This window comes from Anoplopoma fimbria, chromosome 16 (genome assembly GCF_027596085.1).
Source record: "Anoplopoma fimbria isolate UVic2021 breed Golden Eagle Sablefish chromosome 16, Afim_UVic_2022, whole genome shotgun sequence".
Classification (NCBI taxonomy): Eukaryota; Metazoa; Chordata; class Actinopteri; order Perciformes; family Anoplopomatidae; genus Anoplopoma; species Anoplopoma fimbria.
Window position 1 is genome coordinate 8,475,027 of NC_072464.1, and position 17,674 is coordinate 8,492,700.

Sequence of the window (17,674 nt, forward strand, 5' to 3'; positions counted from 1 at the left end):
TACTCTGCCTAAATACATTTATTTGGTAATTTATAGATGGCAACGAAGAAGAAGAAATTATGTTTTCAATAACACATGCATAAACTTAAGTTGTGATTTCTCAAACACATATGATGTCAGAATGGCTGTTATACCTATTCAAGATAATATAAGTTGATGCGAAAAGTAGTAGTAAGAATGGTCAGGAACATTAATTAAAGCAAAAATTTGATCCTATCATGATTTACAGATAAAGCATATTTTGAGTTGTATCATGATGGTTTGTCAAAAGTTGGTCCCCTGAAAAAAAGTTTGGGAAACACTGCTCTATAACAACGCCACCTGACTTCCTTGTTTGCTGCTAGAGGGCGCTGTCACTTTATCTGTAAACGTGTGTTGTTTTGGGGCGTTTTTCTTGGGAGAACAGTGTGTTCCTTAAAATAAGCATAATATGAACCTGGTGGCCATCTAAAACAATTTTGTAATCACTTCCTCTTAATACATCCATGTCTTGCAAGAAATATTAAGTCCTTTGGCATCAACCTATTGCACTCACTGACGGCTGGTGGCATCAAAGCAACAATATACTTAGCAATGCTCAGCAAAGATGAGGCAGAAGAGCACAGTAAGCTGGTGTTTACGTTGACGTTGGCCATGCAGATCTTGGCTTAATATTGGCTTTAAAAATGCATTTGACATGTTTGTTGACACTACAGTACACACTCCACAGGGTACCTTTAAGGTTCAGGTCACCTCCAAACCAACAACTCAACCACTGCAAAAGCAACGGAATATCACATTCTGATGGACTTCACCAACAACTTGTATGTTTCGCAGATCACATTACGTCTTGTCATAATATATTTGGCTCTAAAATAAACTCAGACAAGGTCTGTATTCTTACGCCTTAACATACGACATATTCCCTGATCGTAGGGAACAAGCATAACTTTCAGGGTAACTTCAGAACTCTTTCTTTAAAGTCCATCAGCAGTCACCAACATGTAGCCACTCTAGATGCCCCTAATTGCACCACACACTCACTGTACTACTGCTGCTCAACCTCAATGCAAACGGTTTAAGTGATTATAGATGCAAAGAAAATGTGGTAATTAGTTTGAAAAAGGTGTGTGTGTTTCAACGTGCTTTTGCAGCTTTATGTAAAATTTTGTGAGCAGACAGAAAGTGTTGTTACAGAACTAATGGAGGAAAGTATTGGTATAAAACATTTTCATGGCCTCCACTGATAAGATGATGCTGTATCTGTGAGGGGCTTTAGGGCTATAGGTGGCTTAAACATAATGACTAGCATGTGCGATTTTCTTCATCCGATACCTTTTTCCTGACTGCACCCAATCATTAAACAGTACCATTCTCATACATATCATACATTGTCTTTTTCATTCCGTCAATACAATAAAATTTGTGATTGTCCCAGTTACCATATTGATCTACAATAAATCACAGCGTTATTTATTCTGGAGAGATTTTCCTCAGACTCAGTAAAATAAATGAATCTGAATTTACTATTTTTCCTGCAATATATCTTATTTGACCTTGTAGTGTAATTAAACAAAGACAGATGCGAATGAGCCACCTGCTGCCCAACAAAATAGCCAGAAGCTGTTCCATCCGCCGCTCTGTCCTTCATCTGACCTTACCCATGTGCCCTTGTAGCTGCACCTTGACCATGTTTGTGACATGACACATGTGATGATAAAAACAATTCCCCAAATTACCTTTGGAGGCAAGCTGCGACAGAAAGGGAGTTGAGAGAATGAGTAATGTACAAAGCGTCCACACGCCTCAAAGAATATACATTTCACAGTATGTATTCCTCACTGTCTCAGTTAGTTAATACAGTTCCAGTTCATGTTGTCACCACTGTCAAAACACATGTTAACTCAGTGTGTGAAGGTCTGTCAGCACAGGGTGGAGGACAGTAGGAGGAGAACGTAGAGAGAAAACACGGAGAGGTGAGGCGTGGTCAGGTTAATGGCCGCCGACGGTTGGGGTCGTTTCTTCTGCCGTGGTCCGTTGCACAGCGGTGTGTTACAGCAGGTGATGCACACTGAGTTGAGCTTGCCGGTGCAGAACTGCTGGTAACCAGACGAGGCGATAAGACAGGCTCCTGACGAGGCGCAAGATTTGCGGTAGTGTATCCCTGAAATAAGCACAGAAATGGATGAATTAGGCCGGTAATGAGAGGATTAGAGGGTGAGAGTTTGAGTGTGTCTGTGTGTGTGAGCGAGAGAGAGGGATCAAAGACAGAAACAGTGAGATGGAAGCATGTAATTAAGGATAAATTATGTATTCTTTCATCAAGGGGAACCCAACTTGAAGGAAAACATCTCTGTATAATTGGGATAATGTTCCTTTTGCAGTCACTTAGGTCTCCTTTGTGTCTCCACAATATTTGCATACAATTGCCACAGTGTCTAGTATAATTAGTTTGTGAATGAGGAAAACAGCTCTTCTTGGTTTTTAACTGGTGCTCTCAGTGGGTGCTACTTCTCTTCTTACTTCGTTTATACATATCCAGACGAACTTTAAAGACAAAAACTTAGTCCAATGGAACCAACAATGCTAACTAGCACCCCTGTGCTAGTTAGTTTAAGCCATCCGCTTGTGCCTTTTAGTGCATGTGAGGGAGCTTGCCCCACTCGCTAGCTCATGGCTGCTGCTCTAAACTGACCTTATACAGTTGTAACAGTTGATAACCTTCCAGACCCATGGTTTCGTCGAAAGAGCGTAGCACCCACCCTCCGATTCCCCCTCAAGTAAGCACTGTTTGCACTAATAGCACCGTTAGCTGCAAGTCTCAAGCTCAGCCGTCACAATGTTGAGAGCTGTGTGGAGGCAATACATACGAAATTTTGCATTTTTGAGCGGTATAGTTAATCAGAGTGAGTCCACCTAAATGGAATGCAGCCATTACTGCTTCCATTAATTACACTTGTGCTTTTCCTATGGCATGTCAAAATGTGGCAATGTGAACCTTTTAGGCAGATGTTTCGTGGCTGTACCTGGACTGTGGTCTGAATCCTGCTAATCCTGCTGACACCGACTGCTACTACCATTATTATTATTAGTCACATTACTATTACTATTACCTGTACCATTATGCATATTAGCTTTGCTTCCACCCTGAAGCACTTTTTGCTTTCTCGCTTTGCAGGTTTCCATGAATCGTTGTGGTACCTGGACCGTAGTCGTGCCTCCTTCTGTGAGCCAGCTGACACCCACTGCTACTTTGATTATTATTATTATTAGTCACATTACTATTACTATTCCCTATTTTCATAATTATAATTCTACTATAATAATTGCTGCTGTTATTATAAGTAGTCTTAATTTTTTCCTTTGTTACTCTGCTTACTACTCCTATTATATGAATCATTTATGTCATATACATTGAATGTGGTGTATCTCTGTTATGCTGTTCATTCTATACACATGACATCTATTGCATTCTGTCCATCCTGGGAGAAGGATCCCTCCTCTGTCGCTCTCCCATAGGTTTCTTCCTTTTTTCTCCCCGTTAAAGGTTTTTTTTAGGGGAGTTTTTCCTGTGCCGATGTGAGGGTTCCGGGACAGAGGATGTCGCATGTGTAAAGCCCTCTGAGGCAAATTTGTAATTTGTGATTCTGGGCTATACAAAATAAACTGAATTGAATTGAATTGACATAAACTACATGAATAAGTCCGATAACATTTGCCAGTTAAAGGGTTCTGGGGTTGTATATGCTGGCTCACTGAAATAGCTTATGGACACTTGATTCAACTGAATCATAACTAATGTTTATACTTACAATGGTGAGTTTCCTCTAATGACAAGTAAAAATGTCTGCCCTTTAAACATTTTCGTTCTTCATACTGTATTTACTTTTTTTTTTTAATCATTATCAACATTTTTTTCAGTTTAAGTTAAATAAAATTTTCAATGAAAAACAAAAGGATTCACTATTCAGAGCAAAACAATGTGCTGCCTTGATCCTTCTTTTGCTTTATAGTTTCTTTTTTGTACTTTTTTAAATTGACATCACTTTCAGTCTATGAAAGCTGTTTTGAAGTCAATGCACACCCATGGACTACAAACATGATTTCTATTATTTGTGTTGACTGTCTCAAGACTCTCCTGTGCAGACTGAGCTCGATTGACATTTCATCACTCTCCTTTGAGCTTGGTTGCACCTTTTAGGGTTGGACAAATAATATTTTTAACATTCTCCTTGGTACATGAAGTCCAGTGAAAAACTAAAAGCAGTTGAAGTGGCAGGTGACGTTGAATTGCCAGGGATAGCTGAAGTGTCTGCACTGTGAATATTTGAAGGGTCGGTGGGTTAAAGAGCTGAGGAGATAAACTTGTGATGTCATCCGCTCATTCGGCCACTTTTAATGTTCTTCACAATAAACACGATGTAGGAACTTAAACTTGATTTCCAATAACTTAAAAACTATCCAATGTATAAAAAAAAGCAACATTAATATGATCATATGGTAAGTTATTATTTGAGGTGAGAAAAGCCATTCAATCTGTATTCTCTGTCAGTGATTCATCCCACATTTACTGCACCTCATTTTCCACTGACTGCCTGTGTTATCGGCTCTCGCTAGTTTCCAATTAATGCTCGAGATAAAAACCAGCAGATTTTGTTGCCATTTATGACCACAGGATTTTCTTACAACGGCCATTATTCGGTTTGAGCAGGAAATGACCGAGATCCTCGGAAGAGTCTGCCATCCTTTAAGAGTGTGACAGCTGAAATTAAGGATATAAACACTGTGTGGGACAGGTTTTATTCTCAAGGATTTGTGGGAAGATGGGACATTTCCTTCCAACATCCTTCTACATTTCACACTCTGTTTCTATTGGATTACTCAACACCTTCTGGGACCTCCAGTGATATTTGCAGTATATGAGACATGGAAGAATGCACAATTTAAATGAACATGCAGTACTTTGGGTGTTACAATACCTGTATCTGTTACACTCAAGTTGGAGGAGTAACACATTACAAGGGTTACTGGAAGTTTATGTGCTCATAACTATATTTCCTTGAAATGTCAACCAAATGTTAACGTTTCCCTCCACTAATCCCACAAACTAATTGTTCCAACAAGCTTTTCAAGTAAATCCATGCTTTATAGTGCACAATTGAATTGTTCACAGTTGAGGGTCTCCTAAATTCACCGGCTTCCTGACTAAATTTCATTGGGATGTGGATTAAAGAGTCTGGTGATAAATCCACTTTTCTGGGAGAGATGATTTTCAGAGGACCTTTCGAAAAATGATTGCAGTCACTTGAAATGGTTTTATATATAAAAATGAAATTTGTGATTTGTCTTTTACCAAACTACACACAACACTCACATTCACTTTTGCACAGATTTACTGTAAATAGGACTGAGCTTGGTTGGTGTCTTAAAGTCAAAAATGACAAAAGGACCCAATAATGCTGTTCCTTTCCAGTTCCATTGTTGTATTGCTCGATTTGAGTGCTGCTTTTGACACCATTGATCATAGCATTTTATTAGACTGAGGAAATGGGTGGGTGTATCGGGTACTGTACTGAGTTGGATCAAACCCTGTCTTTTTGACAGAAAATTCTCTGTGTCTAAACAACCTTATGTTGTAATCGTGCTGAGGTACCTCAAGGGTCAATTCTGGGACCAATTTTATTCTCTTTTTATATGCTCCCATTGAGTTATATTATTCGTAGACATGGGGTTTCCTTCCACTTTTATGCTGATGACACACAGCTGTATGTCCCCATTAAGCCCACTGACCTCAGTATGCAGTTTTTTTGACTGTAATTTAAACTTTGAACAGAACATTTCCAAACTTGTACAAACCTATTTAAGTTTGAAAGATACAGAAACCATTTTACATGCTTTTATCTCATGGATTACTGAAACAGCCTTTTTACATGAAAACAGTAGACTAGCTACAGACAGTACAGAGCTCAGCTGACAGGCTTTTAACCAAAGTAAACTGATTTAAACACATTATCCTAGGTTTAGCCGCTTTACACTGGCTTTCAATGGGTTTTGGATAGGATTCCAATTTTTTTTCCCAATACTCACAAGGCACTAATGGTCGGACTCCTAATTACATCTCAAATCTTTCATCCCCGTATATTTGGTCCAGTCTCTTCGCTGAAGACATGGGGGGTCAGAGCTTTAAGAGATAAGAGTTCCATGGCTCAGTGGCTACTTTCAAATCCAAGCTTCAAACTTACTTTTATCGCACTGTCTTCACTGATTTCACCTGATTCTAGTTTATATTCTGTTTCATGTGTTTTACTTTTTTTATTTTTATGTTGGTCTTTTAGAACTTATATTTGGTTATTCCTGTGATTTGTATTTGTTTTTATTAGAAACAAATTGTAACTTTGTTTGATACGTGATTAATAAATAAAGACATCATTATTGTTATTAATTTGATTATCATCATTAGTACGAATATTACTATTATTATCATCATAATTAATTATTTATTCACAAAAACTAAGCCTTTGGTATTTTGGAGCTTTTCAAGGTCACAGGTGCACAATAAATTATATCCCTAAAGGTTCACAAATGAATGTGTAGTTCAAATCACTAATGGATCATTAATGAATAGCCAGGTAGTTGGTAAATAACCCTGAATCAAGGAGAATATGAAAGAGAATGAAAGGTTTCTTGAGGACAGACTGCGACTGCAAATTAGTCTAGCCAGTAGTTTCTGGCTAGACTAAGGATCAGATTAGTATCAGAGATGCATGTTTGCATTTGGTGTAAAAATTGCTGCACCCTGTGGGTGTATTTAGGCAAATCTATCTGTTGTGTTGTTTACAGAACTAACACAGTATGTGTATTGTGTTTAGTTGTATGCAGATGATGATACATCGTTCCAGCCTTACCACCTGAGTATCTGATTTTGAAAGTCTGTGTCAAAATGTTGTGCATGCTGACATGATACATTTCAAAGCCTTCAGGTTAAAACAAAAATCTCCACAGTTAAAATGGAATAGTCAATATGCAACAATTTGTATTCCATTCCTGTCTATTCAAATCAAATTTATTTTTCAAATTCAAAGAGTTGTTTAATTTCCTTAATCCGCTTGGAATTTCAAGATTTCTTAAATCATGAAAAGTTTGGCCTAATTGATCACTGATACTTTAATTTACATTTTAATACATATGTGTATGTTTAACAAAAGATTTTCTGTGGCTACTTTCCACTCGAGAACTCCTTGAGAGATGTGTAGATAACAACGGATCACCATTCTGAAATATTACTTTCACAGCACATCCACCAAGACACTGCAGCTGTCCCGGCAGATGAGTGTGTCAAGACAGTACAGCAGTTTAAATACAATGATAAAACTGTGAGAAGGAGCTCACCTGCTGTTAGTAAAACCCCATAGCAACTTCTTTCCGGAGCTCGCCCTGTACTGTGATACAACAGTACAACATATTTATTTGTTCTTTTGCAGGTCTGATAATTGACATCGGACATTCTAATTGATGTAGACGTTGAAGAGAAAAAGTTAAAGTCTACAACTATCTATTCTAATCAACCTTAAAACTTCCTACTTTGTAATTATGTTGTTAAAACAAACATTTCCCTTGTACACTGTGATTATATTCGTCATATATCAACTATGGGCATGGAGAATATATGCAGTGCCATGCTGCATTTGCTGAGCAAATATCACGAAATGAATCTCAGCCAGAACAACAGGAAAACACTCACTTTCCAAAGTTTGGAATGCTTATGTGAGGATTTCATTTAATTTCTGCTTGGGGATTCTAAGATTCAGCACTTTAATCTATTTATGCTGTTGAGTTAATTTATGGGAGAAAGGGTGAGATTTCTTATCAACTTTGGAGCGCTGTGAGAACTTTAGTCTAATGAGAATCAGCATGGTCGGCTGCACAGGGAAGAGTGAGCAGTCCAATATGTCCGAGAGTCTGGAGAACCTTTGATTGCCCTTCTAAATGAGATTTTACCCAAATACATCAAATTACACTGGTTCTACTTCTGTAGTTTTGAGAAAAGGCAAATAATAAAACAGGCATTTGGTTCCTTATAGTTATGTAGAGTTAGTCAATGTCAGAGTGGAAAACTTAATTGGTTCATTACAGAATTCTTTTGCATCTTGTTTGTAACAGTGACTAGACTGCCCTTGTCACAAAGATGTGAGACATGTATCAGTCTGCTCCGTGGGCTTTATTATCCATCTAAATCAAACCTGACTAAGCAGCGAAATTATATGGCGGTTGTTATGTGAGCGAACATAAAGATGTCATCCAGATAAATGGTCAGTTGGGACATTAAAATTGTTAGCAGGTATATTTGGTGATAAAAGCCTGAATTTCTTGAAATAAAAGTTATCCAATTTTGAGCACTTGTGAATGCATATACATGTATTTTCCTTTGATGACCTGTATGTAACTAGGAAGTTTGACATTTTTATATATAAAGCTAATTTTCAAGACAGCCCAAACAGCACCACAATTATGTGACCCAAAACCAAAACGGGAATAAGGGGTTAAAGAGGAAAAGGTGAAAAGCATTCAATCATATAAGGTATTGAATCACATTTAGACAAATCTGGAAATTACTCGACCAAATTTTGGTTAAATGTTCTCTCAGATTTTGATGGGTACAGACTCTTCTGACTATTGCAAAGTTCACAAAGGTTATTCAAAAATAGTTATTTTTTACTATCAAAAAGGCTAATAGGATTCTCCAGCTCTTTGATCTTTCAAAGGTCAGCACTGTCAAGGCGGTTTGATATTGGTTAACCAAAGTTCAACCCAATACAAAATATTCACATGGATTTCCTCTAATCCTGCAAGTGAATCAGCTGATTACGCCATTCCATGCCACTCCATGCCACTCTATTGAGGTGAATTGTTTTTGCTGCAAAAGCCCCTGTTTGAATAAAAAAAATCATGTCTGACCAACACATTCTTACTTCCACCTCGTCAATTACCGATGCTTGGTCAGTGGCCCTACGCTTTAAGCTATGACGGTACCTCTCTAGCATACATTTTGGGACGTTTCAGGTACCGCGTGTCAACTTCCACTCATTACATGCATGCATCCATGTCGATCCATTTTCAGCTCTGAATTAATTGCACACTTTAGTAAAGAAATCTATGATTAAAAAACCTTGGGCATCCAGAGCAAACACTGCTGAAACACAACACAGCCATCAGAATCACACAAGCGAAAATGCTTCAGCAGCCATGCACAGTCGCTCTATTTAACCAAAAGAATGTAAACTACTGTGACTAACCACATTCTCATTTCCCTTTCCCAGATACAGTAAATTAACTTTTCTGAAAGCTAATTAAGATAAGACATGGAATTAGGAGTGCAGCACTCCATCCTTCTATCTCTTTAACAACATGAAGAGCAGTGTGACCCTGCACAGTCAGTGTGGCACCAGTTGGGACAAATTGACCCGTTGCTATTACATAATCAGAACTGGGTTAGTGACTGTGCATCAGTCTGCTGTTACCATTTTGAAACATCTTAAAGCTGGATTCTGAGACATTCTGAGGAGTGATACTGACTGATGGCGCCAACCCGATGTATCAACAAGGTCTTTACGAAACAAGGCCTTTTCTCTGCTTCATCTCCTGATCAGCATGCATGCTTGATATTTTTTTGGCAGTCTTAAGGTGTAAGCCCTCAAATGATTTGAATTTTTCCTTCTAGATTTCAGACATTGAACCACTGCCTCTTGATGAAATGCAGCAGCTTCAGGTGGTGAAATCAAGCTTCACTTAATGTGATGCCTCTGTGGATACTGTGATAATAACACATTTTCACTGTGAAGTCAAATCGGGGGAGAGACTAAGGCACATCGCAATGACAGACAGGAACAGTGACCTCTTCATCTGTATAACATTAAACATTTACTTTAAAGCACTTTTTGGGAGCTGGCAGATGGTTCTGTACAGTATCACAAAGATAGCAGTTAGCATCACAATGCTCAAGAAGCTCTAGTTATTTGTAAACCTTTTACTATAACATTTTGGGATATTCCTTGTCATGATGCTTCAGCGACAACATAGCTACCTGCTCTACAACATCCACCTGATGATGTAATTTATGAACAGCTTTAGTTTAGCTAAAAGCTGCACTAATCAATACTTTTCATATGAAAATTCAATCAATTGTTTCTAAAGCCTAATATGAAAGGTGTTGCTCCTACTGTCAAACCCAGAGGGAATTATATCTCTAATTCCCCCTAAAAATTATTTAACGTTTTAGCATCTTTTGGTTCATTGTTTTGTTTCTTTGGCACACAAACTTCACTTTTCACAAAGCTGTTTTTTTCCAGCAGCAGCAGGAAGCAATTTTTTAGCAAAAGTGCTCAGACTGCACACTATGCAAGCCTTCCTGTCCAGCACCAAACAGCAAGCAAAGTTAGCTACTACCTATTAAAGAAAAACATTACTCCAAAATGTCAACATTAGCTAAATTAGCATTCATTTAAAGTCATGGGTCTGGCCAAGTAAAGCCCAATATTTACTTTTTTAGCTCTGTTTTGGTCTTCACCCCTTGAGAAAAATGGTGTTGCTGCTGTTTGATGCTGAGCAGGTACTATACAGTGAGTTTATCGGAGCCTATTCACCACAAACAGCTGCCTGCTGCGGCTGTAAATGAGGTTTAGGAGAGCGGCGAAGCTGAAGACAACAATACATTTGTGGGCCAGAAAGCCATAACAGTGGAATGAAAGACAATAAAAGCTCCGTCATTTCATCTGTTATTGACATAAAAATATTAATTATTGCAACCTTTAAAATATTATTCGGACAAAAAAAGTATTACATATTTGTTGCAAAAAGAATAGATCCATTATGATGAAAATTGATTACAGCAAACTCTAATACCATGCTTTTTTTGGTGTGTGTTATTACATTGATTCTGACACAAACCCCTGAAAATTGCCTCTGAGAAACTGAAGGGTGGCCAATTTCATATCCCTCATCACAGTACATCTTATTCCCCCTCCTTTAAAGAAGCATTGAAATGAAAGATGGCCCTGTTCAGTCCTTTCAAGGCACTGGGAGAGGAACAGTCCTCACAAGGTAAAAGCTCACTATTTCTTATCATTTCTCGAGATGGAATCAGAGGGAGTGATGATGATACTAATAGAAGACGGGCTTGGATAGGAAGCCAATCTTGTCTCATGCTGCCCAGTTGAAAAATAGCGATAATCCGAATGAAGGTTATGAATGTGAGTGGTTTAACCATAGACTGTAGGTTTGACAGAGGATTTTCACTCTTGACTGATACCTTGAAGTTCTGCCAGCCAGCCTCGTTCTCAGCTGGAGAGCTTGGTCATAGAAGGAAGAGCAGATGGATTGTTTAATGCCTTCCAGATGAAGACAGACTAATCTTTACTAGAAAATATCCCAATTGAGGACGTATGTAAGCCACATTATAGTGCTGCATGTTAAGTCATAGGCTCATAGAGGCAATCAGAGGGCAAGTATACTTAGGAAGAATAAAACACCGTCGCTGATTTTTATTCTTATCACTTTAGAACATTGCACTGAAGTGGCGGTGCAATTGTAAAAGTGGGTTCAGTGGAATTTCTACAGCCTCCTTTTCATGCAGAGCAGCAATGATGATAACACTGGTAGATAAAGGCTGGGACGCACACGAGCATTCATGCAGAGATTTTCTTATTAAAGAACTGTCGACTCCATAGTGCAATGTGCCTGCCCTTTGGATTGGGAACCACATTTCCAAAGACAGGAGCTTATTGCTTTTGCTCATCAGCAGTAGAGAGAGGGGAGAAAATGACCCACGTAATTTTTGCTGGGTGTAAAAATGGAGTAGACCTGAGGCATAAGAGTGACCCTTAGTGTCTAGGTTCTGACCACCTGTGGCAAATAGGGAACTCATTAAAACCTGCAAAACCATAGGCTGGATAATCCATAGCTAAAATTTTCTCCAATCAGAGGGTTGGTGGTTCGATACCCGGCTTCGGCAGTTGATGTGTCCTTGGGCAAGACACTTAACCCCAAGTTGCTCCCGAAGGCTTGCCATCGGTGTGGACTGGATGTTGCATGAATGTTAGTTAGAGTCTGATGGTGGCACCTTGCATGGTAGCCCTGTCATCAGTGTGTGAATGGGTGAATGATATGTAATATACTACTGATTGTAAGTCGCTTTGGATAAAAGCGTCTGCTAAATGACTGTAATGTAATGTAATGTAATGATATTCCAACGGGCATGCACAGGTTGTAAATCTTTACTGAATGTGATTGAATTAGTGTAAATACGGTGGCCCTGACAGCTCAAATCATTGCAAATTAGACAAGTAGACACAGCATAAGCAATCATCAACATCTTTATCAATGTGATGACACATGCGCAACACTTAGAAAAGGCCAAGAAAATAGAGAAATGTGCTGCAAAAAGCTTACAGCAGAATGGAAACTGTCACCTAATACATAAATCTCTTCCATTGGCTGATTATAAAATGTCTTTTTTAAGTGTGAACCCATCAGGTTAATGATGTTGCCCACATACTTTAGTGTATGCGGCTCTAGGTCCATAAATTTGGTTTAATTTTTCTATATACTGTTTTTAATGGTTCTGATATCTGGTACAGCACAGTTATTACTGTAACATATGTGTACTAAAAGAGGATTGGATTTATGGCCTTGTAAATCATTAAAAAAGTACCCTTCTGCATTCAACAACATGAACCAAAGCAAAACTACAGGTTAATATTAACTCCTACTTTTATTGGGATATTTGTTTGTGAAGGTCAAAGACATTAACAAATAGGCCAAAGCAAAGAGATGGAAGTAATTTACTATCTGATCAGTGCGATTGCAGTTATCCATATTTTAGAGCTAGTTTGACATTTCTGTAAAAACTATAGGATTTATTGCAATATGATTTTGGACAGACATTCATGGTAACAAGAGAATGATACTGCTGACCCTGCCTATATTTTGTCTTTTGGTCAAATGTTTTGTTAGCAATATTTATTTCAAATCCCAATCCCAATCTACCAGATTAATTGCCAATACATTCTGTACAGACATTAATTGTTCAAGGCAATGTATCCTAACAATCCCCAGACTTTTCTTTAAAGAACTAAAATTTAAAGCTGTATTAATTGAGCTTTTGGCCATGTAAAAAAGACAGAGAGCAACCTAAAAAATTATTTGGTAATATTTCTAGCAACCCAATAGACGTAGATCTAATTTTCACTTTCCATTTCAACTCTGTTTGCTGTGAGAAAAATATCTAAATCTTGCTATAACTTACTTTGTTTGTCTGCTGTTACAGTGTTTTGTTTAGAGCTTTTTTTAAACTTTAAAATCCGCTGCTGCTGGTAATGAGGTTACTGAGAAAAGTGAAAATGAACCAAACAGTAAAGCGGGCAACAAAAACCAAAACAGTTAGCTGAAAGATGCTAAAATGCTCCATAGAACTGACATAAACTGCAGAAAGTGGGAAGTAATTATCTGTCGGTTAGTTCTTTCACATTACACATAGGCATGCGATCTAATGTAAAAAAGTTTGTTTGTAAAGCTTTAAGTATATTGCAGCTAAACATGCAGGAACCAGCCTGCAAAATAACCACAATTGTGGCACACACCTGCATGGAAATCACGGCAATCAGAGGTTGTTGGTTTGAATATGGATGGTTGGAAAATGTTTACATATTTCCTAACCGTGCCCGGGGTTACTAAAATCTCTGAATTCACATAAAAAAACTCATCATTGTAGCTTATTGGCCAACATATCTACGAATGTCGACATAAGTGCGTCAAGCTAATATCGGCTGGATAAATTGGCAGTTTTTGTGATTTTTGGAAAGGCCTGAACACACAGAGGACACACACCTGCCATTGCATGCACAGCATAAGATAGTAGATTTTCTCCTCAGATGGAAATGGAATAGTTTATATTCATGATTGCTATTTCAAATACTGACCTGCAGCTGAGACTTTCATTCTTTAATGATGCTTACAGAGCACTGAAGCGCATGTCCGTGCTAACCTCAGATCAGTTCAATTTCTGCTCACAGCAGAGAGCCTGGCTTCAGGCTGAACATGCTGGGGAGCTCTCCACCTTTGTCTTTGTGTAAAGGACGATTCAAACATGCCAGCAAGACCAACCATTTCCTTTGTGGCATTTCAAAACATCCTTTTGGTGAGAAACATGACAATATTTCCATGGATTCAGAAAATATTTGTGTCTGAACACTACAAAGAGCCGAGGGTGTGATTGAACAACACATATAAACTAATCCTGCGCACAAACAGCTAGATGGCGCATTACTCAATCGCTTTCCAAAAGCAGGCATCACTCCCATCCAGTTTTTAAGCTATATTGATTTCATGACAACAAAGCGAACTCTTCAGATCTTCCCAGATCCACATCACCACCAAAATGTAAACCGCTTTACTTGGATTGAGGCCAATCCGTCCACATTCCACTGTAATCTGTTCTGCTCTGATGTATCCTGAGATGAAAATTTATTTATGACAGCAAGAAGGAGAAACAAGCTTCCCTGGTGATGCGACTTACCATCATCCTTCACCAGAACCTCCTTCTGGCACATGTCCTGCACGTTCACGGTGCAGTTGACTATGAACTCTGGCGTGGCGCAGTCGTGTGTCATCTCCTCACACTGATAGCACTGAATCTGCAGAGCCAGTCCTGCAACACAGACACACACATACACACAAACATAGTGGGGTGACACCCCAGGCAAAAAACATTGTTTTCATGCACTAGTCAATCTTGCTGTTATGTTATTTTGCTTTGATTACATGTCTTATTTTAGACAAGTGGAAAGAAAACATCTTAAATACACAAGTAGGTGTTTATTTTACTACTTTGTATATTTGCTTATGTAGATTTCTCCTAAATTCACCCAAAAGTAGCATTTGATAATACCTCATTGCATATTTACCCATTGAATTTTAGAAACCTTATTGAAATTATTGTCTTAATGTATGTAATCATCTGGGGAGGTTACATTTTTTACAATATTCACCCATAGCATCTTCAAAATGTATGGAATTTTACAATACATTTCTTTCAAGGCAGTTTTCTCAATATTAGTTTTTAATCCATCTCTGAGTCATAAATCTCCACTTCAGTAGCACTTACATACACCAAACTTTCCAGCTGCACTATCTATATTCTGAAGGTCAATAAAGAGGGGTTTGTTAATATATCACTATTTACCTGATTTATGGAGTGATACAAAGACAAATCCCAAATTCCCTCTGTAAGAACCTTTGTCTCTAATAGGTCAACAAAATTGAGCAACAATTTCAAACGTGGTTTTATCAAATGTTAAGATTTCTGTTCTGAAAATGTATGCAAATTAGCATATTTTTATTAAGATAATGCCCCGTTTGCATATTTAAACATACCATTTCAGAAAACTTGTAATACAAAAAACAATTGTCTTTGTGTATGTTGTAGTAAGTAATCGATTGGGGAAGTTTTTTGGTCATATATTATTGTTTTTTCCCCCCCTTAATTATTTATAACTTTGTATTTTCATGAAACCTTTTAGCAGGTTAGATGGCACCACCATCAGCCACTTACTAATTTTTTTAATTACATACATGCATCGTGAATAAAGAGAGTTTCATCTCTAAGTGAAATTCAGTTTTCATTTTCTTGAATATTCTGACTTTTGGTTCCTTGCACTCTGACCATCTCAAATTTATGTGACAGACATGCTCAATTATTCAACTGCATTGGAGCTGCTGGCGCTACATTTATTTTGGCAGCACGTTGTTGCAACATTTCGTCACATCTGGCTTTGATCATCGATATTTCAGTATTTTTCACTTTAAAGCTGATATGCTTATAGTGAACGTGCTTTATCGAGTGTCCTTCATAGTACTCATTTATTCTGAATGACTGAACAGTTTTCCATGAACCAGTAGAGATACCCTCCAGACACAAATGCATTGACTGCCTATTTTGACCCATTATTTTCTTCTGGCTACAGTGACAATTAAAATGTTTAGGCTTATAATCATTCCCTATTCATGTTTCAAAATACCAGTTCCAAGTATCTGTCAGTATTTTCAAAACTGATAACAGTCCACCTTTAATAAGAGGGTCTTCTACAACCACATACATCAGAAATGAGAATGAATGTTGCATTTGCTGCAGATTTAAACATGTTGTTGGCATTGAAAAGGACAAGAAGATGATCATTTATGCACAATATTATCAAACTTCATATTTTACTTTTGGTCAACATCAGTAAAACTTGCCAATGTACAGTAATGCATTCAACAGGAGTTTTGGTTTACAGACGTTTTAGTGGAAGTTATGATAAATATTTGGAGTGGTAGAATGTGACGAATACATTTACATGAGTACAGTGAAGGTACTTGTTCTTTACATGGGTATTGCCATGTTATCTTATGCACTCCACCACGTTTCAGTATGATATATATATTGTAATTTTTACTCCAGTACTTTAATTGTAATTCATTTATACTCAACTAAAAGCTCTCCCTCCACCTCTGCCCCAGACTGATACAATAGTCAGGGGCTAAATAGACTTGACAGAGACGCGTTTCGTCTTCCTGTCACTGAGATAACAGCGGAACATTATAGATGATGAAGAAGAGGTCAAAATCAGGGAGACATTTCATTGTTTAAAGTGGAGTCGATGGTTTGAACATTGTTGATCAGCAGCTTTTACGCAAACTTACCTAGATCGTTACAGGCGCACATGAGCGGTGAACAATCTCCTATTGGTGCCAATAAGAAATGTGAGGCAATTTATGCTTCATCCTAAGCACAATCAAGTCCCCCCCCCCCATCACAAAGACGAGCCACAGCCAGAAAATCTGCTCAACTTTGAAGAAAAAAAAAAAAAAAAAGACAACGTTGGATCAGCGCGCATCGCTCCAAGCTGTGCGCGCTCCTTCTCCAAAAAGGACGAGAAGTTTTTATGGTCAAACGATTTTTTTTTTTTTTTTTTGGGTAAATCGCGCTTTAATCCCGCGCAGTGTTGCGAAGCTTTGCGTCCTTACCTGAGCTGAGGAAGAACAGGAGCAAAGTTGAGACGGTGAACAGCCGCATGGTCCGCTCAGTGGCTCTCGGAGCAGACACGCCGGGTCTGAGCGCGCAGCCTGGCATGGTGCGCCAGCGCGTCACCCTCTGTCCGCCGCTGACGCACGCGCGCGGCTGTATGGTGTACCACGTGATCCCAAAAGTCACAGTTGGGAAAGCGATGCAAAGGTACCTCCAATGTATATTATTATTACTTTGTGTTATTGTTATAAAAAAATAACATTATATCATGTTTATTTCTTACAAAGTCTATTAAAAATCCCATTTGCTTCTATTGCAACGACCTGATATGCCCATTGGTGCAGAGATGATAATAATAAGCCTTTATTATTCCCACAATGGGGAAATTATTTCTCTGCATTTAACCCATCCCTTACAGGAGCATGGGCTGCATATGATTCACCCATTCACACACTGATGACAGGCTACCATGCAAGGTGCCACCATCAGACTCTAACTCATTCATGACACCTCCACACATGTTGCCAGTAGAGAGCAACTTGAACCACCAACCTTCTGGTTAAGGGACAAGCGCTCTACCGGGTATCATGTGCCACAGCCCCCTGATGATGTCTTTTTGTAGGCCAGTCAGTAAAC

The 17,674-nt window shown here is 38.4% G+C and overlaps 1 protein-coding gene across 1 annotated transcript; it reads right to left on the minus strand.

The window, feature by feature from the left end:
• Positions 1–88: 88 nt before the first annotated feature.
• Positions 89–17,104, minus strand: LOC129104585 (ly6/PLAUR domain-containing protein 1-like). The gene is made up of 3 exons (XM_054615329.1): positions 17,038–17,104; positions 14,549–14,680; positions 89–2,143 (listed from the first exon to the last, which is right to left on the minus strand). Exons 1-3 carry the CDS (start codon positions 17,084–17,086, stop codon positions 1,902–1,904), a joined length of 423 nt encoding a protein of 140 aa, XP_054471304.1. The 5' UTR covers positions 17,087–17,104; the 3' UTR covers positions 89–1,901.
• Between the last annotated feature and the right edge of the window lie 570 nt (positions 17,105–17,674).